Source organism: Misgurnus anguillicaudatus, chromosome 13 (assembly GCF_027580225.2).
Source record: "Misgurnus anguillicaudatus chromosome 13, ASM2758022v2, whole genome shotgun sequence".
NCBI classification, from domain to species: Eukaryota; Metazoa; Chordata; class Actinopteri; order Cypriniformes; family Cobitidae; genus Misgurnus; species Misgurnus anguillicaudatus.
This window is the reverse complement of record NC_073349.2, coordinates 9,580,311-9,603,778: the sequence shown is the minus strand read 5'-3', so window position 1 is coordinate 9,603,778 and position 23,468 is coordinate 9,580,311. Positions and strand designations below refer to the sequence as shown.

Genomic DNA, 23,468 nt, shown 5'->3' with positions numbered 1-23,468 from the left:
TTTTAGAAACTTACCTACTAATATAGTCTCTAAACATCTCCTCACTATCTACTACATACCCATCCCCTATACACACTAAGAAAACGCAGTCTCTGTAGACAACCCAGGCTCTACAAACAGCAACAAAAACAAAGTTGTCCAGCCTACAACAACAAAACATAACAAATGTGTTCCAGCCAATAAACAACAAGAAAGATTTGGAGGTGGGGTTTGGGAGACCTCCAGTTTTTCATTTGAACGAAACCCCACTCTCAAATCCTTCTTGTTATTTATTGGCTGGAAGACGCTTGTTATGTTTTGTTGTTTATGTCTCAAATTTTTCTAAATTAAGCAAAAATACATAGTAATCTAAATTCACCTAAATTAAAGTCTGTGTCATGTATGTTAATCCAAAAGCCTAAGACAAACAATATATCATGTCTGTAGATCTGAAGAAATACAATTATGCTTAATTTAAGTAAAAGACAGTGTTACTATTTTTTGATCACATAATATTTTAATAATTTGTTTCTTACACAACAATGTATGTTATGCCATATTATAAAAAAATCATATAACAGTTTTTATTTTCTCTCTAAGTTCATAACAGGTCCTTCAAATATGGAAAAAAAAGCTAAATGTGAAGTTGAAGGTTATCTGCACAACATCTCTGAAATATGCCAATCAAGAGATGATCAGCAGTATTTCACTGGATTATTACAAGAGGCTGAAAAAAACAGCCGTGTAGTAATCTTCAAAACACGCCAGCACAACATTTTTGTGAATGCAGAAAAAGACAGGTATGTGTAAGCATTTTTACTAATACATATCACATTATTATGTTTAAATATTACTTACTGTTATGCAAATAATAATTTAAAAATCACATTTTTTATACAGAACTCCAGTCAAACTATGTAACATCAGCTTTTCACCATCTCGACAAATTAAAGGTAACATTATGCTTAAATTATGAATTTTATACTGTTATAAAATGTTGCATAATAAAAAATGCATGATTTACTTGGAAGACACTGCTGTATTAGCCTGACGTTGTCATACTCAATAGACCCCTTCACGGTTCACGTCACAGGCTGTTCCCACTGCGCATGTCAGGGTCAGAAAAGTCATTACAGCTGATTGAGTTGCGTATTATTCGGTATCGTCAAAAATGCCTACTTACGTCGTGGGCTTTGAAAATCGCACCAGGTCTTCCGTTAAGTTTTCGCGATTCATGCAGAATCTCAAAAACAAAAAAAAACAACATCTGCGGCTGCAAGAAATTAACGTGCAGACTGGGACAATGCAAATATCAAAAAGGCTTGTGTTTGTAGTGCTCACTACATTTGAGGTAAGTCATCATTTTTCAGCCCTGTTAGATAAAATTATAAAGCCTAAATGGTATGAACAGTTCGACCCCGTGCTGCGCGCGCACCCGATAATCATTCAATGTTTACAAACCTTGAAGGGGTCTATTCTAGTCAGAATTTGAGTCTGATACCGCTCCATTGAGCTAAAATTATGAGGTGTGTCTCAACCGAAAAATGCCTCTGCACTCAATTGGATAGACATACGACCAATCAGAGAAACGGAGTGTGTGATGTTGAAATGGCATCTTTAGCAGCCTGACCGAACTGCTAGTAATTTCGCTACAATGATACTAACATCATTGTAATTATACTAAGTCTGAGTTAGCAAAGGTACATCAACACCTAAGTTACTATGTTTACAACATTTCATTTATATCACAACATTAAGTATTTACTAAGTCATACAGTAAGACTTTCTCTTACCATTTGTACGTTAGGTGAACTTCATCCACGACGATAGCTATACATTGGCTTGAAAAATATCGGAGCCTAGCATGTCCCTCCACTTATTCAGCAGTCACGATTCCAGGCTTCCGAAAAGAAGCTGGCAATGACCGCTAATTATATCCATCTCGTCGTGCACGCCGAGTTGCATCGCCGTGATACCCATTTCAGTTGCTTCTTTAACTTTGTCCTCCATAGCAAGGACGGCGAAAACATAAACAAATGCCTTGATCGCGTTTCTCTGTTCCTCTTTTTAAATCAATGCTCTGTCGATATCTTTAAGAACAGACTCAATGTCAGAATCCACACATCTGAATTCACCAGCGGCAGCCATTTCATTGTAAACAGATTGAACACACGCGCTCTTTGGTGACATGGTTGATACGTTACTGTTGATCATCTGTCCATCATCGTATAAAGCCCGCCCTCACAATTTGATTCGTCGGACGGTTTTGGTATTCGCATAGTAGCTCCTCAACGGTGAGTCCCCAAACCGATCTTCCCCCGTTTTTCAAATTGTGGTGGGTGGGGCTAAGATCGGCTGGCACCCAGGCTACTGCTGTATATAAATATAATTAGAAAAACACATATTAAATATTTGCATGTTATCACATCATTAATTAAAAATATTGGACAATTAATTTTAGATATTAATTTATAAACATTGTATAGTTAATGATTTATCTTTATCTACATTGGACTACATTTTTAATAAACTTTTTTACATTTATAAAATTGTATGTAAGAAATTCAATATTCTTAAGTAGTGACTAATAGACTGACTTTTCCTAAATTTAAATACTTAATAGTACAGTTTGGCAATATGGGTCGAGAATTAAATCCTGATATATTTTGCTATAACTCCATAACTTTGCATGGAAAAAACTACTGCAAAAACAAATCTGGCACATTTAACAAGGTCTTTTTTATTAAAATGTAAAGAGGAAGGCAGTTCACATAGCAAGAAAGGGCTTCTACAACACACTATATATATATATATATACATATCAGGGGTGCAAACTTGTCACCTTTCGGCAAAATTCGCCGTTTTTGATCCAAAATAAGTCATTCTTGTGATTCGTCTAGATCCGATGAGTTTTGGAAAATGAGGGGTGAGGAGGGTCTGCGACAGGGTAGCAGTAAATGAAATTATGAAAATCATGTCCAGCTATTGTGGTAATGATGTCAGTTTGGCGGTTTATGTTTTACAATTTATAGTCATCTCATTTGCTGCCAAAGTTTAAGTAGTCTGCAAATTGAGCGCACAAACTTAACTCGTAGTATTTTGTCATTCAAGGTTACTCGCCCACGTTGCTGTGCACGTGGTCATAAAAGCTTAACATTTGTACATCGCAGTTTTAAATTAAGTGATTTTAAGCCTTTGAAACACAAACAACAGTGCTATATGCGCTATATACCTGTTTCTGTTTGAGAGGAGCGTGAAAGCCGCGTATCCGCTTCTCATTAAGCTTGTGAGTATTTTTGCCGCTGTATTAGCCTTTAATACACACATGCGTCAAAATTCCCGGTTTTTGCAAGTGTCATCATAAACACGACAATTCCGGGCTTAATAGAAAGTAAACAACTAAAAGAGAAAACACATCTGAAACAGTATATTAGATCCGGAGTTGGACTTCGATCTTAAAAGGGAAGTTACCTAATTCTGCTCCTCTCTGTCACTCGTGTTAATCAAACAGTATTGAGAGAAAAACTCTCACTGCTCTTAACTAAATCACTTTTCTACCTTTAATAAAATTTGTACGTCAAATTTTACACGAGTTTGATTCGAGTTGCTCGTTCAGGGTTCATATTCTATTAGAGCTATGACTGTGGAACAGAAAAAAACTAAATTATTTGTTTATGTGTACTACTAAATAATAATAAAAATGCTAATTTCTGTAACACTTTACAAAAAGGTTGTATTTTTTCACATTAGTAAATGCATTATGAACGAAGAATGAACATAATATTGTATATAAGCATTTATTAATTCTTGTTTATGTCATTACAGTAATTGGTGTTAGTAATTGATGTTGCATTAACTATTGCTAACAGTTTCAAATTTGATTTAAATTAAAATGCTAAAATGAATAATATTTACAATACATAAATTACAAATTATAATATGTATGTATGTATGTATACATGTATGTTCATATGTATATAAGTTATATAAGTAATTATTTAACTACAAAATAAGAAAATACATATTGCCTTATATTTAATCAAAAATAAAAGAACTCAGTAAAGGCATTGCATACAGGAACAAAGTGCTTTGACTACATTTAACATTTAAAGATATCCCTGATTACATGAATAATAATTATTTAACTGTAAAATAAATTGCCTTCTTTTCATTCATAAAAGAACTTGACCCAAACTAACCTTTGCATTAACTTTGCACAAGTCTGATATTCTTTTTCCATGAAAAATGCAATTAACCTATTTATCATTATGCCTTAAGAAATTAGCAATAGCAGTGTATGTTGACAAATCACCACACACAGATGCGTGCATGAGCAGAGAGTGTGAGAGAGAGACAGAGATAGACATTCTGCCAAGATTGACAGAGAAAAAAAACTAAAGTCTAACAAAAATATTATTGTTAAACATTTTATTTTTCCTTTAATATAACTGACTATGTCATTGAAAGACTTTAATGATTTAATAAGATTTTTTTGCACCACTGACGCTCTATAACATGACATGAAGACCTAACATGCGCACAATCGGCACAACGTCATAGAATGTCTCTGAACAGGTTCACGCCCACTTTTGGGAGAAATCAGACTACACCTTCCATTGACTTCCATTCAAAATAGCGGAACAAAGCAACCTTCGTACACAGCCGGCAGGCGTAAATAACTTGTTTAATCTGAGTGATTTCTTATGTCGAGTAATTATCTGTCCACCCTGCCTGCCATAGAGCACGAAAGATATATTAACATATTTAATTTGGTCAATATAAAAAAATGTCTCTTTCATTCTCCCAAAATCAAATTTGTGTAACATCCCTCCCTATTGGCCAGAGATGTCTTACACGGACATTTACTCGTACCTCATCGAGTCAACAGGGAAGCAAGTGAATGATATTACTTCAAATTTGAAAGTTACTTCATATTTATTTATTATGTCTTTATATTTAGAGTAATGAGTCCACTTTTCCGTCGAGTCATACAACTAACTGGCTTAGCGATATTTCCAGCAATCACTGGATGGCATTGTTACACAAATTTGACACTGTGAGAATGAAAGGGACATGTTTTTATATTGACCAAATTAAATGTGTTAATGTATCTTTCGGGCTCTATGGCATGCAGTGTGGACAGATAAATACTCGACATGTTTAATCTGAGTAATTTCATAAGTTATTTACACCTGCCAACTGTGTAAAAACGTTGCATTGTTCCGCTATTTTGAATGGAAGTCAATGGAACATCTGCTTTTTTACCCCCCAAAAAAGGGCAGTGACAAAATTTACAGTCAAGTTCCCAAATGTGCCGGTAGTCTGTATGCAACTCTTTCGTTCTTCTGCATTCAGCAGATAAATAATTGTTCCTAGAAGCTTTGGTTCACATTCACATCTGTCTACTGTCCGTGCAATGCCTTAAAACCAAAGTTTCTCCATATAATGCATCTATTTCTCCTTTATTTTAAACAAGTTCTGTAGCCTCCATGCTAGTTGTGGCCACCACCATGTTGAATAAACAACACGCAAACCAAGGGGAAACAAAAGCTGGAACGAGCACAGCACACAAAGAAGTAAGGGTGTCACAATTTCGATGTCAAATCAAAATCGACCAAAATTAAGTAATAACTTCGAACTTCAAATTAAAAAAATTGATTATCGATGCTACCACGTCCCTATTTCACGTCCGGCCAGCGTGCCAAGCGAGGGGAAAAAAACTCTTAAAGATAACTTTAAAAACATTAGTCCAGCAGAATGCGATCATATTTTAAACACAAGGGATTTATTGCTACAACTCATTGAAATGCATGTCATAAAAAGGATTACTAGTGATCTGACTTTAGACACAGCGCAACTGTCTGCACGTGCGCGAGAGTAAGGGAGACACAAAGATGCAACAGGTTATATTTTAAACAGAACAGAAGGGATAGTTTGCCTCAGCTCGCATGAAACACATAAAACTAAACAAATACGTAAGGATTATTACTTTAGTTTATTTTTAGACTTCGGACAGATGCAAGAGCGCGTGCACATTAGACAGAAAAAAATCACAGCTGCTTATGACGTGCTAGATTTTTCATATGCTAGGAGTACAAAATGCGCACATTAAGTCCATGTGTATGCAAGAAGGAATACTCTCTCTACAAGCTCTCGCGTTAACTGAAGCCCACAAACCCCCATGTCAGTTCTGCAATGTGCATGTTAATTTTAAACTATAATAATAATAATAATAAATATATATAATACATATAATTTTCGTCTTTCAAAAAATATATAAAAATCGAGAATCAAACCGTGACCTTAGAATCGAAAATGTAATCATATCGAGGATTTGGACAAACGTGACACCCCTACAAAGAAGGCAAACAAACAAAGTGGAAAAATCACAATTAAATGTAAACATTATATAAATATACATCAAAATCCCTTTTGTTTTTAAAAATACATCGATGTACTCTTAAATTTCAAGATATCACCCAACCCTAATTAATAATTCACTGTATATTTGTTTAACGCACTGATCTATATAAATGACTGGATTGCGCATAGAACGCTTGACGTAACTGCGTGAGGTGAAGCCAGCGCAGAGTTCGTCCGCCATCTTGGTATACCCAACCGGCAGAGAGCGTCATTGACTTCCATTCAAACTCATGATCAAAATTTACCCCCTTTACAGCGTATCAGTTACATAAGGTTAATTTTTAGGATATGTGTACGTTAATTATTTGTTAATTCTGCTGTTATTTGCAATGTTTATGTTTTAATCGGGCAGGATAATGGATTTATAAAAAACCGTTAAGGTGAGTGTGTCTGTTGCATTTGTTAATGACACGGGTATAAATAAAGTTTTGTTTGACATCCAGCTACACTGTGACAGTCGGCGTTATTTCTCTAAATAAGTTTAGGTAACTTGTAAGTTTAGATAACATAATTACAAAACTAGCAAATTATTGCATGCACATACCGTACAAGCATGATTATTTATTTAGATTTCAGAATGAGCACGTTTATTGTCATTAATACTAAATATGCTGCGGTCTGTCTGCTGATCTGATACTGTAATAAAGATGAATGTATAATAACAGTTTAAAACGCAAAATGTACAACTTTCAGTAAATAACTATTTACATGCTTTGGACGTTTGTGTTATAATAATGTACAGGGTAACTTCACATATAAAAACGAAGACGAGTAAAGTGATGTTTTATCATTAAAATCTGATAACGTCCATTGATTTAATAGAACGTTTGGGTATACCAACATGGCAGCGCGGTGGCTTCACAAGTGTGACGTCATGCGCAATCCAGTCATTTATATAGATCAGTGGTTTAACGTCATATTTCAAAATAAAACATAATTGTTATTTTACAATATAAATATAATTTTCAATTAGTATAATAATTGTTATTATGCAAATAAAATGTACTTTGGTTAAGCCAAGTTTTATTCAAACATTTATGTTATCTATGTTACTCATTTTTAGGAGACATGGACATAATGGTCAATAACAGTTCATCATTAAAATGTGTCCGTCGGCTGTCATTTGCCTTTGAAGAAAAGCTGCAGGAAACCATTCAACACCAGAAACTGAAAGACATCCAAGAAGACCCCAGAGAATATCAAAGGGTAAAATTGTTGTTTATTTTAATATTTTCCATTAATATATTTTGTAAATATAGATATTTGTATTGCTGTCAACTAGGGATGGGATGGTATGAAATTTCATAACACTGTTATAGTGGCCAAAGTTTACATTTATTTAGTTATTTAGCTGACACTTTTATCCAAGGTGACTTACAATTGCTATTTATGTCAGAGGTCGCACGCCTCTGGTGAAATAAGATGTTAAGTGTCTACCTCAGGGACACTTTGGCATGTCACAATGAATTCGAACATGGATCTCTCACACCAAAGGCATGTGCTTAATCCACAAGTTATCACTGATAACACCAAAGTTATCACGGTTATAAATATTATCATGCTTTTACTTAAATGAGATATAAATGTTAACTGATACATAGACTTGAAAACATTTTAACTAGTTTTATTTTTAAAAATCAACAAACAAAAATATTGTCCTATTGGATTGCCAAAAAACATCCCGATCACTTGCACTGCCTTCCATCATGCCTCCTTGTGCAAAAAACAATGTGTAAATCCACATCTGGGTGAAATTAATTCTGTCTGGACAGGATTTGCTGCGAATTTTCAAAATCACCATAATCAAACATGATTGTAATAATAATTATATTTTAAACGATAATACTAACGTTCAGGACATTTTATTGTGGTTAATCATGAAACCACTAATTGTCTCATCCCCAATATAAAAAAAACTAATTTATATATATATATATATATATAACTTTTAAATTTAAAGAACAAAATTTTCACACTATTCTTACGTAAACTTAAACAAATTAATACAAAATGCTGATGCACAGCTCCTATCACCAACAAGTCAAATTAAGCAAGTAAATAAATTGTCGCTTTACTGTTACGTAAGCTGTGTCAGAAAGTGAAAAACAAAATTAAAAAATCAATTATGTTGCATCCTGATCTGTAAACCCTTTATTAAACATTTTGGAATTTATTTATATCTAATTAGGTTCTTTGACATGGTTAAATTAAGGGGTGTGACGAGATCTCGTGCAAAGAGTCTTTGCAAGATTAAATATGTAACGCAAAATTAATTATGTCACAGGATTTCTCATGGAGGTGATCTGCTGGCCTTTTCCTTAACAAAAGACTGCATTCTTTAGAGGTCCCATTTGCAGAGTGCATACGTCATAAAGATCTCATAATAGTGAAATATATAATTGTAAATATTTTCTAATATTTAGTTAATTGTAAGTTATTGTAATATGACAATGACTTCCGAACATAATACTCAGTTAAGTTGATAATGCAGATGACATTTGCAGCCCACTGGAGTCTTCATCTGTTTGAAACACGTCCACTGTCCTTATATCAGCATTAAGTTAAACTTCTGTATAAACAATTTACAATGTATGCATTATATTAAAGCAATAATCCCCAAGAAGCAGTGGGTTACCAGTGCATTTTATAACAGCTAAGGGGGTTTTAGGCACTCCACTTTGCGTCGTGCCTAACAATGCCTTTTAGCTGTTATAAAATGCACTGTAACCCACTGCTTCGCGACGGTTTATTGCATTTATAAAACGGTTTCTTCATATGCATAGCAGGGTTTCACAAAATGAAACACAAATAAGTTGTAATTATATTAGTACAAATATTGCTCTTCCGCCAAACAAAGTAGTTCATCAGAATCAAGTGTGCCTGCAACAGAGCGCAGTTCACAAACAACACAGACGCAGCAAAGACACAATGAAAATATAATTTAAGACTGATGTTTATTTCTATAAATCCATATTCATCTAAAATATACATTAACATTTATATCGTTGAAGTGATGATCAAATATGCTTGGAAGCATGCTTAAATCTTTCCCCATCAGTGTTTTTTTTTAAGTTGCCCAACCTAGTTTTAGTTTAATGCCTAACAGAAAAACTATCTTCTTTAAATAAACATAAAATATCAAATGAAAGAACAGACCATCCGCTTTCCAACAACAACAACAAACGTTTCATCCTACCTTCATTTGTTCTCTTATCAGTTATCACCTCTCAATTTTTCAAAAGCGGAGATAATTCAATTTTTGTGAACAACTTTTGTAACAGATCAGATTCAGAGCCATCAAAACTTACACGTTACGCTAAATCCACCACAACACTGTGTTGAGTAAATGAGTCAGTGTTTAAGTTGGGTAAGATTGCCATATAGTGGATAATAGCAAAAATATCCATTTAAGACAAAAACAACCCAGAGAACGTGTTCTCTTAATAGACAAAATGACTCAACAATATCTATGACACTTATCTGGATATCGCCATAATTGTGCAAATGTAGAAAAATTTAAATGTGATTAAAGACTGTGGTGTTTATTTTCATATATCAGTACGCAGCAACAGTGGCGCAGTGATGCTTGTGATGCGGTCTGAACAATGGGTTTACCGGGGTATTTTATCACGGCTTAGAACACATCTCAACAAATCAGAATGAAGAACCACAACGAGCTGTTTTATAATCTGTCTTTTACTGCGTGTGCTTTTTTTGTTTGGACTTCCAATAATGTTTGTTGATCAGAGTCAGATGTAAAGCATTTTAGCAAATTAAACCCTTACTCTAACTAGGTGATTTTATCTTTCTGTATTCTTAATCAAGCATAACAATGTGTAAATTCTATTGTAAAGAGTTGGACAAATATTAAAGATTTAAATGGATTTAAACTTAATTTGGCTTAAATCAGTGCTTCTCAAAGTTATTCCTGGAGGCTTATTGCCCTGGACAATTTGTATGTTTCTCTAATTTAACACAATCAGTTTAGTTAGGAGAAATCTCTACTAATGAGCTAATAATTTGAATCAGCTGTATTTAATAAAAGCAACATGTGCAGGGCAGTGGGCCTTCTGGAATAACTTTGAGAACCACTGGCTTAAAGGGACACTTCACCCATTTGCATAAAGCTTTGTATAGTTAGAACCCCAATCAAGTTTTTGAATGGTCATGCATCATTTCCTTAGTTGCCGCTGAGAAAGGACAAATACAGATTTAGTGTTGCACTTCCTTCTTTCAATGATGTAAAAATCATTTTGCATAATTGAAAGAAGGAAGTCCAATATCTTTGTTGAGGGGGTGAGACTACAAACACCCCTTTTCTCTGTCAAATAGGCACCAAATTCGAAATGTATGTTACATTTCGACTACAAATATGACACAATTTCAAAAAAGATTAATGTTTCTAAAGGTAAAATACTCCTTTAAACAAACTGAAAAGTAAAAACAAGTCCTTTGGTCCACCTGCAGGCATTAAAATACTCCTTTAAACAAACTGAAAGTAAAAACAGGTCCTTTGGTCCACCTGCAGTACATAATGCAGTTTTTTGAAACAAAAGCCACATTACTGCAGTGTGTTTACTTATTTGAAAATTGTATTTTAATGAATTATTATTGCATCGTCATTATTATGTCATTTTAAAAATTATTGTTCAATTTGGTCTATTTTTATTACCATAAATATAAAATTACTTAATTATTAGCAAAATAATTGTTAGGTACAGTCTTAAATTAGTTAAAACATTTCAAAATAATATGATTTCAGTATCCCTTTTATTTTATCTTTGAAGATTTCTTATTGAGGAAAATCTCGTTTCATTCTCGTGAACCCAGTCCACTGTTTCCTCTAGGATTTTTTCCAGCTGTGGCGGCAGGGGGCGCCCATGATGATTATAAATATGCATTATTATTTTTAAATGTAGAATATAGGCAACAGTAAACTTGCATGTATTATTTAAACTTGCATCTCATTTACTTTTTCTTATATTTATAGCATATTGCTTTCTATCTGTTTGATCTAAATTGTATTTTCTTAAAAAATACGTTTTATAGCTTCATACGGATCTTTCATTGTTCTTTTAATGTAGTGTGCAAGTTCATGCTCATGTTTAGCATTACAGTTCCCTGTTGCAAAGTCACACACAGTCCTGTTTGATAGTCCACACCGCTGAGATTGACAGAACACCCGACCAGTTATCCAACATCAGCAGCAATTTTATTCCACACCCGGCCTATTTGACATAAAGACCCCAACCCGATCACACCGCAAATTGCGCATTAAATATAAACCTTTAACAGTCTTCAGACAGATCTTAAACACAAATAAGCACAGGGCGATTTAAAAAACTGCTACCTATCGGAATCAAGTCAAATTTTGGTGTTGGATGTTAGACCCACAGTTCACTCTTGCCTATTGAGTCCCGACCTGCATCTACAATGCAAGTCACACGTAAATATTATTACACCCGTTACCTCAAATATTATGCGTTTCACCCGCGGGTACCCCGATCCTACTGTTTGAAACGGATGAAACAGTCTCAACGTCTGCCTCAAGTTTTTATTACCAATGTACTTCCCTTCCCACAGGAATAATGTAAGTTTCCTTCCAAACAGATTCGACTATTAATGTCTTAAAAGTCCCATATAAGTAGTATTCAGTATAACCTTTACTTTTTGGACAAATATCTCGTCATTAAATGTGAAACTTTGTGAGTGTTGATCTGAAGCACAGAAGATTCCACCACGGTAGAATGTATATAGCAGAAACACTGCAATCTCATGTCTCATCTCGTCTCGTGGAATAAGCGTCTCATCACACCCCTAGTTACATTACATAATCCTACTTAACAATATTTCCCAAGGTTTCTGCAGGATTCTTAAAAAGTCTTAGGGTGGGTTGCACCAACAAAGATTAAGCCTAAATCTGGGTTAAATGAAGGCTTATTAATAATTCTGATGCACCAAACTTTAAACCTGTTTAAAAATAATCAGGGATAAATTTAAACTGTCTTTTTGATTCAGGTTTAAATTTTTACATTAAACCTAGATTATTTTTAATAATTGCTCCATTACTTTAAACTCTTTTAAATCTCATTTAGGGATTAACTTTAAACTTGAATATGAGGAGGTTTAAATATTTTTTTTTTACAATTAAATGTGTGGCTAAATCATCAAAAACAGACACTGTGACTGTGATATAGGACTATTCAAAGATGCATTTATTATAACATCTCAACAAAGTGAGTTTAGCAGCTCAAAAAGATTATTGACAGAATCAGTGAGTGGTAACACGTGGCGCTCCAGTCAGAAACTGAAAGGCAGACAATGAACAGACACACCATGGCGCTACATGACAAATGCGTCGGCACATCTTGCTTATTATATCAAAATATCTAAACTTTGCAAAATGTATTGCAACATTGCTCCGTTAATCACTACAATAAATTGTTTGAAAAGATTGTCAAATGTTTTTATTTGAATCAGCCCTTTAGATTACCAATGTATGTAGTATTTTATCTACAAAAATTACATTACTTTTCCCTGTATAAATTTATTTCCTTTTTGAATGACAACATGAACATTGTTGCTCTTTAATTACACCTGCAAATTCATCATGGCGGACAAAATAAATAGCAGATAATACAGTTTAAAGTTTTAATCCAATATTTGTTAATCTGCATTTAAACTTAAGTGGTGCAAAAGAACTCGAGTTAAATTTAAACTGAGATCAACAAATGCTAGATTAGTTCTAAACTCGGATTAGTTTAATCCTTGTTGGTGCAACCCACCCTAAGATTCAGAAAGTTAAATTCAAGGCATTAAAAACCCTTAAAACAGCCAGATTTTTACCGAGATCTTAAATTAAATTTACCCAAGTCTTAATTCTCTTAACTCCATTCATTCACGAAAACCATTGTCCAAAGAAAACAATATAATTAAATTAATTTAAAATATGGTAGAACTAATCTGTGACAGATGCCAAGACTGTTTCATGAGCACACCTCTAAAAAGAAAACTTCTGTGCTTTGCTTATCACTGGATCACACTTTAGTCATGAAATAGAAGATTATATTATCATCTATTTTAGGGCTGAACGATACATCGAATTTTCATCGTCATCGCAATATGAACTCAAACGATGAACACATCGTAACAGACAGCCTCGACACGATGAATGAAGGGAAAACAGTAAGCACATGTAATAAACATTTGACCTATCACGTTTAGTCCTGAAGACATGTGCTGTGTCCGAAATCGCCTACTACCATACTATATAGTATGCAAAAAGCACTACATTGCCTACTATATAGTATGGAAGTAGGCAATTTCGGACACAGCGATAATTTGCGCATTCATGCTATTAGGCCAATCAGGGGAACCCCCAAGTCAGCTACAGATAGATTTGCGAGGTGTCAGTTGCGACGCTGTGCCTGCTAGCAAAAACTATGGCAGAGGAAGCAGAGAAGAGTGAGGAAAATGTGTTGTCAGACGAAGACCTTATGATGAAAATGAACAGCACTTCAGCTATATCATGGAATTATTTTGGATTTAGGAGAGATGACGCCGCAAACACGGGTACTGGGGAAGCAGTGATTCTCATATTGCGTCTATTGCGCGCTCAAGTTCATTATTTCAAATGTATGTGTGCTCTGGAAGCGCCGCAGTCGTGACACGCTCGTTTTTTCCAGGTATTTCAAAAACATTTTAACTTTTCAGAATGACACAAGCGCAGTGTGCAGGTCATGTGACAATAACCTACGTGTCTAGTGTTTTCCACGTGTTTGTGAATGACCCCTAAAACATGAAAAAAAATTTTTTATCGCAACTCACATCGTCATCGCAACATTAAACAATGTCATCGCACATCGCAACTTTTCCTCACATCGTTCAGCCCTAATCTATTTAGTCAAGACTCATTTATGTGGTCAAATGTAACTGAACAAAAAATTGAAACAAACACACTCCGTCCAACGTGCAACTCAAAAACAATACATCCAAATATATAACACAAAATAGTGACTGCACACCTTGACCAACACTATTTGCCGAAACGTTGGTTACAATAAAATTATTTTGCAAGTGAGTGTGCAGTCACTATTTTGTGTTATATATTCAAATGTAACTGAAACAGTTTAAAGAAGCCTATCTTATAGCTATCAGATCAAAGACGTAAACAGGTTTAAGACTCTATAATGACTGCTGGAATCTTTAAAAAAAAACATTGTTAAATAATGTGAAATAAATCTAGTAAAAAATGGCATTCTGAATTAGTGTTGTCAAAATTATCGATATTTCGATAGATATCGATACTGAAATTTTAAAACGATTCCAATACTTGTCTCCCGCGGAATCGATACTCCAAGACGAGCTGCGAGTTGTTTTTTATGTAACTCTGCAAACACCAGCTGCACGCTCTCGCTCTCTCTCTCTTTCTTCTAAACGGCGCCGCACACACAGTGCACGTGAATACAGTGCTCCGCCTCCTCTCCTCGTCTCGTTCGCTCTGGTTTAACAGTAGTACAAGAAAGCCAAGCAGTGTTGCTGTGTGGAGGTTTTTTCGGATGTGAGTCAAATAAACATGCGAACCCGAAGGACACAAGTGAAGTAAGCCTAATATGCGTTGCTACAGAGCCGCATGCTAACGGCGCTAGCAAAGCACTGAATGACCAACACGCCGACGAGAGATTGATAATCATCCCAAACTAGTAATTCTAGACTTTCCAAATTGTTGTTGATATGCGTGTGGTCACGTTTTGCCTGTAATGATCCAAGTTAATACAATCGCCTCACAGTTATCAGACTTAGGAAATTAGACAGCATTTTAGCTGACAAGAAAATACTTTTACTGTGGTAAAAAGTAAATGAACCCAGATACTGTTGTGCTTTAAGTTCACAAAAACACGTAATTTATTAACCCACATGTCGTTCAATGAGGTATATTTTCATATTTACACTATAATCTGTTTATCATATAAATGTTAATGTATTAACATTAACAAACAAAAAGCAATGCATTTGTTTAAGTACTTGTTTATATTTTTTACTATGCTAATGCTCACTAGAGAAAAACTCAGATAATGCTGCTAAAATTATTCTTTTTTTTACCTTGAATGCCATTGCTCTAATTTATTTTTTATATTTTGCTTAAATGTTTAATATATCTGCTGTTCATATATGTTAATTTATGAGTGTGTTATATAATTAGAATGCTGTCCTGTTTTTAATATAAAGCACAGCAATGACATTTGAGAGTGTTTCTCCCTTTTCAGAAAAAGTATCGGAATCGAAACCATTGACATAGTATCGGTATCGAACCAATAATTTAGGTATCGTGACAACACTATTCTGAATGTAACTTGTGCAATGGTGTGAAAATTAACAAAATTAAAAAATCAATAACAATTTATTCGTTTTCGGCCTTCGGCTGACTTTTTCATTTTCTTTCGATTTCAGCCAACATTTTCCTTTCGATGCATCCCTAGTGAAGATACCAGAAACAAAATCCAGTCTGGCCAAAAGACTATAAAGGAAGCGTTTACAAGTGTCTAGTAGCATAAAGAAAAAAAAAGTCCAGCTGGTGCAATTATTTTATTAGAGTTTTCGGTCACTTAACCCACCTCATACCTCTACAGTTATGATTAAACAATAAAGATGACATGATAAAATGGGTAATTGTTCATCATCAGTCATTGTTTAATACTGTTACAGCACGTTTTCCCCAAGTCTTAATTTTTTTGTTTTTCCCTTGTAACATTTTACTAATTACTGAACCATGGCCTGTTTACCGAGGATCTACCATACCATGGAATTTTAATACCATTACATCCCTATCATTTACATATTTAACAACTTTACATTTTGATGTCTATGCAAATTATGCATTTTGTCCCTCTATCAACATGGGTTTAATCCAGATACACATTTCATAACAAAGGCCCAAAACAAGCAAATAAAAAAAAAACAAATTGTGCATCACAAACACTGTATTAATTACTTTGTCTAAATCAACCTGTTTATATTTTAATCAATTCTAACCTAGCCTAACGTTGTCAGACTCAATTGTAGTCAAGATTTGAGTCTGATACCGCTCAATTGGGCTGTAATTATGGGGCATGTTTCAACCAAAACAAGAAAAAATGCCTCTTCACTTAATTTGATAAAACTACAATCAATCAGAACAACAGATTTAAATTCAACAGTTTGAAAAAACGCAATCTTTGGTGACGTGGTTGATTACGTTACTTTTGATCATCTGTCCATAATCGTATAAAACCAACAACCACAATTTCATTGGTTCAACCAGCCCTGTGTTAAACATACTTGAGCCACAACGGAGCAACACCAGACAAAACTTCCCATTCTGAAACATTGTAAAAGGAGCAAAGTTTGGTTGGCAGCCAAGCTAGTTCTCATGACTATAGCCATAAATGCTAGAATGCTATTAAAAAACATAATCAAACAATTTGAACAATTTGCTACTTTTTTTCCTGTTGACATTTATAACAAAGTTCATACTATTATGCATTAATTGAAATAATTTTGCAAATTAATTACATTTCTTTCTGTTTAGGTCAACATAACTGCAAAAGTTATCATGCTGACAGAGGATTGTCCCGGTGTAACAAGATCTGGATGTAACCTTAGAAAAAGAACGTACGCCATTGCAGATGATACTGCAAGCATGTCCCTTTGTGTCTGGGGTGAAAAACATTTTGAAATTGGCAAGTGGTACACAATCAGCAATGCGTCAGTAAGACAAATTCTGTCTACAACATGTTTGAGCACAACTTCTCAAACTACAATTACCCTTATGCCAGATCAGAAATGTGAAGTTGCAAAAGTTGTAGACGATACCAAGACAACTGAGGGACAGGTCATGACTGCCGAGGTGCAAAGTAACTACCTTTGCCCAAAGCAGCATTTGCTAGAAAATGTTAACATGACCACATCTATCACCAGATGTCAAAAATGTTCCGCATATTGTAAAACACAATCAATCACGAAAGTGTTTAAGGCTAAAATAACAATCAAAGGAAATGACGGTAAAATGTCTGACTTCATGATCGATGATTATGTTCTGCGCAGACTTCTCAATATACAGCAAGATAGTAACGTTAAAGAGGAGGTTTGGGCTGCAAAAATACTGGAATCAGACACTTTCCAAGTTAAACATAGAAAAAATAGAGTAACCGAAGCGTACCTCTTGCCAAATTCTGAGGTTTCTTCAGAGCAACATTCAACAGATCTGACCAACGTTCAAAAAACGACTGACGTGCCGGATCAGCTCATGCTCGAACAATTGTTCAAGTCTGCAAATGATACTGCAGTAGATTCAGAAGAGAACATAACAAATACGATAAACAATGCAAGTACAGAAAATCAAGTGAACACAGAAGAAACAACTGACATAATGCCGAAAGCAGTGGCTCAGTACAGTAACCTGTCAAAATGTGACATCGCCCCAAAACCAAAAAACAAAACCTATAAAAAAAACACAAAGGGAAATATGTAAATAAGATTCATTTACACATTTGGTGCAAACAAAATTTGCTGTTTACACAGCAACTAACTTTTTCTATTTTCAACTGTTCATATTGCATTAGAATAGACATAATTGTTCACATCTTGAGTTTCATTTTACCTAAAAATAATTTCTTCTATTTCATGTGAAATAACAAATGTTTTATAGGATAACACATTATAGTTTTCCACATTAAACTAAAACAAACGAAATTGTATAGCCTATTGTCCTTATTACAATTGTATGGCCTATGGCAAGCTTTTTTGTTCAACTTGACCCAGTCAAGATTACTTAATAACATGTTATTACCAAAGTGTCATTTCATTTTCCTGCATAATCTAAAATTTAACAATTTCATTTGTCTCAATAATAGTTAACTACATTAGTCCAAAAAAGAACAATATGTCATTTTGGTTATTGTGAATTTTCTTTATTACATTTGTACAACGACAGTATATCTCAGTTGTATTTAAACAAAAGTATGCTTATTTTTGTAAATAAGAGTTTAAGAGTTTGTATAACATTGCATGTTATAATTGCCTTTTTGCTAATACAAACACTATGTATAAAGCAAACTGTTTTATTTCAAGTTACAATAAAAGTTATACACGTTAAACTATTTGCATATTGTTTTTCATGGCAACTTATTTCCAGAGAAGCAAAAGTATAACAAAATAATGAATTTAAATAAAAATAAAAACTGGAATAATTAAAGAAATAGTCTACTCATTTTCAATATTAAAATATGTTATTAACTAAGAATTGTTCATACATCCCTCTATCATCTGTGTGCATGCATGTAAGCGCTGGAGCGCACTGCGACGCTTCGATAGCATTTAGCTTAGCCCCATTCATTCAATGGTACCATTTAGAGATAAAGTTAGAAGTGACCAAACACATCAACGTTTTTCCTATTTAAGACGAGTAGTTATACGAGCAAGTTTGGTGGTACAAAATAAAACGTAGCACTTTTCTAAGCGGATTTAAAAGAGGAACTATATTTTATGGCGTAATAGCACTTTTGGGAGTACTTCGACTCGGCCCAGTAACACCCTCCCTCTCCCATTATGAGATTGAGAAGAAGAGTGGACTTTTCAGGCGAGTCAAAGTACTCCCAAAAGTGCTATTACGCCATAAAATAAAGCTCCTCTTTTAAATCCTCTTAGAAAAGCGCTAAATTTTATTTTGTACCACCAAACTTGCTCATATAACTACTCGCCTTAAATAGGAAAAACGTTGATGTGTTTGGTCACTTCTAACTTTATCTCTAAATTGTACCATTGAATGAATGGGGCTAAGCTAAATGCTATCAAAGTGTCGCAGCGTGCTCCAGTGCTTACGTGCACGCACACAGATGATAGAGGGATGTATCAACAATTCTTAGTTAAGGTAATAACCAGAGGCGTCATGCCCATTCAAACTAAGGGGGCACGTGCCCCCTTGGTTTTTTTTGAGCCAATGGATTTTGCATCCAACCTCAAAATCAAATAAGCGTCCATTAATCTGTTATTTGACTTTTAATCTATTTAATATGCACACTATTATACATTCTGTGCTGCATCCTTGTCACTTTTCGGAGATTTTCGCCGTTTTGATAGTGTTTTGATCATGTTACATTACTTTTATTCTGGCGGCAGCTCGTGCTGCACTCAGCACAGTCGCAGACGTCATCAGCGTCTGGGCGCGCTCACGAGCTCTCTCCTGTTGCTGGCTTGCTGCTGCATTTGGCAACTGAGGAATTAAAACGTGTTAGAAACGCTCACAACATTTCCAAACCCCAGTACGGTAATGTGCAGTTAACCTCCTCTGTGTAGAAAATGTATGGTTTTAAATGTGACCGTCTCAACGTTATATTAGTAGAGATTCATCTTCTTGGCACAATGCCAAAGTTCACTCGGGCGCGGAATCTCACATGCTCAAATATGAGGTAAAATTTAATGCAAAAATCCGTTCCTCTAATAATTTTATCTAAACATATTTTTAAAATCATAATTGAACATTAAAATCAATCACGTGGCTATAGCTTATGTCATTTTCGTTGTTTATATACTTTATGGATTTAAAATTACATTAATTTTATATGATAATGCAGTTGTTGTGCAAAATGCATTAATGACACAATTAAACAAGCCATTAAGACTTAAATAAATAAAACATGCCGTTTAGATGTAAATATGATGCAAATGTGTCATTATTCCGATTGAATAGTATTTGATATTAAAGTTAGTCATCACTTTTATTTTGGAGGTTTTTGCATGAAAGCAGGGGTTTTCAGATTGTTAGAAATGTAAGTGCCATGGAAAAGACTGAAAGCTCTATAATATTTCGTTTGATGTCTGATACATGCACAAATTTCTGTGAGCTGTTGACACTGTGCCCCCTTAAAAAAAAATTGGTGCATGACGCCCCTGGTAATAACATATGTGACCAGTCACGGAAAGTAGGAACACAAGTCGGATCTGGGACATTTTGAATTATTCACAGATCCTGAAAGTGCAGATTCTAAGCTTTCCAACGATGTGTAACACGTGAAAATCTGATAAGATTTGGAGAAGTTGTGGCCATTTGAAGGTAGGCACTCCAAAATTCTTAATGCTGAGAAAACGGCTTTTAAAGTTTGTGCCTTTTCACCTCTCTCAGTTGCTGGGAGGGACAATAGGGCTCATTTACATCTCATTGAGATAAACCATACCCTCTGTAAAGATCCCCCGTGTAAATTTTGACCAATACCTTTTACTTTTAATTCACTGTAAAAGTGTGTGGTTACACCTGGTTTAAGTCTGATTAAAAAAACGTAAAAATATTTTAAGTTGTGACTTATAATGCACATTTAACGGCTACACATACTTCATACGTGAGCTAAGTCATTAACATCAGTCAATTCAGGCATTATTCAAATAGCAGATGCTCACATTGCCATCTAAAAGCTCATTATAGTAATGGGGGCAATCAAAACCAAGTCCTGACCTAACAATAACTTAGTTTTTGGCAATCGAAACCACAATCCTAAGCTATCTAATAACAATAGCGGTTTTGGCAATAGAAACCACAGTCCTGAGTTAACAATAACTTTGGGTTTTGGCAATCGAAACCTGAGCTAGCTAATAACAATTGCACTAAATGTTTAGGTCTACGTGTACGTGTTCTTACAATGAACAAAAAACAACAAACTTTAATGTTTATGGAAACTCACCCCACAAGAATCAGAAAACTGTTCTTGCAGATCTTGTTCCCTCCAATGAAATAAGTTGTTCGGGGCTAGGGCACACCTCTCTTTGTCGGTGTCTTTGTGGATGTTATCATTTCCGAAGTTTGCACTGTGATTTCAATGATATCAGATTGAGCCTGTCAGAGTGCTGCTTAAGTAGCCACGCTGTTCCCTTGGAGGCGGGTCCATAACTAAAGTATCAAAAGCCGCTGCATGTAAATAAACACAGACAATCACGCCCCCCCCCCCCCGCGCTGCACGCTAGAATCTCAGGAAAAACCACCCGTTTTCAACAGCAAAATGTAGCACTGTATATGATATTACACTTAAATGAAACCAATCGCTCGCTCGTTCCTCCAGCAGCCAATGTCTTCATTGAAAATATTGATAGACAAAACATGTAGCCAATTATATAACGTATTCAACAATGTCTGTGTGACTTTTTGTGTATGTGTTAGTCTTCATGTTATGAAGCAAGAACTGACGTCAAAGTACCGCGAGAGCGAGTCGAATTAAACTACTCCATAAGATTTCTTAAAGAGCTCTCGCGGTACTTTGACGTCATCCGACTGCGGCGCCACATAAAGTCAGTGACGCGGAACTACAGTCACGTAGTGATGGGAGAAACGAAGCTTTTCGAAGCTTCGAATCAATTGAACCAATTGCTTCGAAAATTGGTTCAGTTTTTCGAAGCAGTTCGAAACACCACACACGCTGGCGACCCCTGCTGGTCAAAATAGTGTAAAGCAGATATGGCCAAACATTTTACACTTTTTTTTACAAAATAATAGGAATATTTTTATTAAAATATGTTTAAAAAATATTTAACTTAATTAAGACATAGTTAAACGTGTATTATGTGTTTTTACTTTTATTTAGGGCAAACAATTAAAACTAACTACCCTTTCAATTATGCACATTCTTGTCATTAAATCTGTCTATAAACAATAAATAGACAAAATGGCAGCGTTATTAGTCAGAAGGATAAATGTTTTATGAACTTTTGTAATAAAACTGACCCGAGTTCACCGAAACATATTAGACACTGGTCATGTGATCAACTCCCCCTAGTGGTGAACCATCGAATTTTTGAAACGTTTCGAAACAGTTATGACGTAATGAAGCCTCGTTTGCTAAAATCACGTGACTTTGGCCAGTTTGAAACACGCTCCGAACCACTGATTCGAAACAAAAGATTCGTAAATGTTTCGAAGCCTCATGAAGCAGTGCTTTGAAAATGACCATAAGTACAGTCACGTGACTTCACGCTCGAACCGAAAGGGAAAACAATGCTGAATAAAGTTGTAATTCTTGCTATTTTTGGACCAAACTCTATTCTCGATGCTTTAACACATTCTTACTGACCCACTGATGTCACATGGACTACTTTGATGATGTTTTAATTACCTTTCTGGACATGGAAACCATACATACATTTTAAATGGAGGAGACATAAAGCTCTCGGACTAAATCACGTTAAAACATCCTAAACTGTGTTCCGAAGATGAACGGAGGTCTTTTGAGTTTAGAACGACATAAGGGTAAGTCATTACTTACACTATTTTCATTTTTGGGCAAACTATCCTTATTTAGTAGTCACGCTGTTCCCTTTGCGGGCGGGAGCGAAAACCAAGCTGCTTATACAGTATGTAAATACACACAGACAATGACGCCCCCCGGCCCGCTGCACGCTAGAATCAATTTCAACCGCAAAATTTACGCTTTTAAATATACAAAAAATGCTATCTCAAACATGGAGAGGCTTCTTCGTGATATCAACTAACAGATTCTGCAATAAAACGAAAATCACAAATTTTGAAAACAAACACTTTGTTGCTCATTATCTCGAAACTTCCGCTGCCGACTTGTGTCCCTAGTTTCCGTGACCGTGACTGGTCACATATTTTAATATTGAAAATTAGTAGACTAACTTATTCCTTTAATACTATTTCAGAAAGCACTTGGCCCAGCAGCCAATGACACATCTAATCTCTATAAGATGACCTGAGTGCATTGAATTTGGTTGTATCATCAATGGACTCGGTGCTAAAAACCATAAAATTAGCCAGCTGATTGTTTATATAGCATTTCATTATCATATATTACAGTTTAAATGGCCAAAAATTGCAAAAAACTACAAATTTCGTTCAAATTTTGTGTTTTTTACACATAAATGGTAATAACTCTGCAAAAAAATTGATTTTTTTACACCAGACTTGATACGCTTATATATGAGCACATTCTGAGGACACACAAAAAAAATGTATGCTTGCACCACTAGATGGCCTTATAATTGAACAAAACCTTTGATATCAAGCCAGCCTTATGGTCATACGACTG

General features: G+C 34.9%; 1 protein-coding gene across 1 annotated transcript; it reads left to right on the top strand.

The window, feature by feature from the left end:
• The first annotated feature begins 582 nt into the window (after window positions 1-582).
• LOC129423519 (uncharacterized) lies at window positions 583-18,528 on the top strand. The gene is made up of 4 exons (XM_073875697.1): window positions 583-779; window positions 880-932; window positions 7,466-7,608; window positions 16,970-18,528. The coding sequence occupies exons 1-4, from the start codon at window positions 601-603 to the stop codon at window positions 17,909-17,911; spliced, it is 1,317 nt and encodes a 438-aa protein (XP_073731798.1). The 5' UTR covers window positions 583-600; the 3' UTR covers window positions 17,912-18,528.
• Window positions 18,529-23,468: the final 4,940 nt, after the last annotated feature.

Excerpts from the sequence above, each read along its gene's own strand:
- LOC129423519 (XM_073875697.1), top strand. The coding sequence starts at position 601 with ATGGAAAAAAAAGCTAAATGTGAAGTTGAAGGTTATCTGCACAACATC. Across the intron at positions 780-879 it reads GTGAATGCAGAAAAAGACAG|AACTCCAGTCAAACTATGTA; the intron begins GTATGTGTAAGC and ends TTTTTTATACAG. Across the intron at positions 7,609-16,969 it reads ACCCCAGAGAATATCAAAGG|GTCAACATAACTGCAAAAGT; the intron begins GTAAAATTGTTG and ends CTTTCTGTTTAG.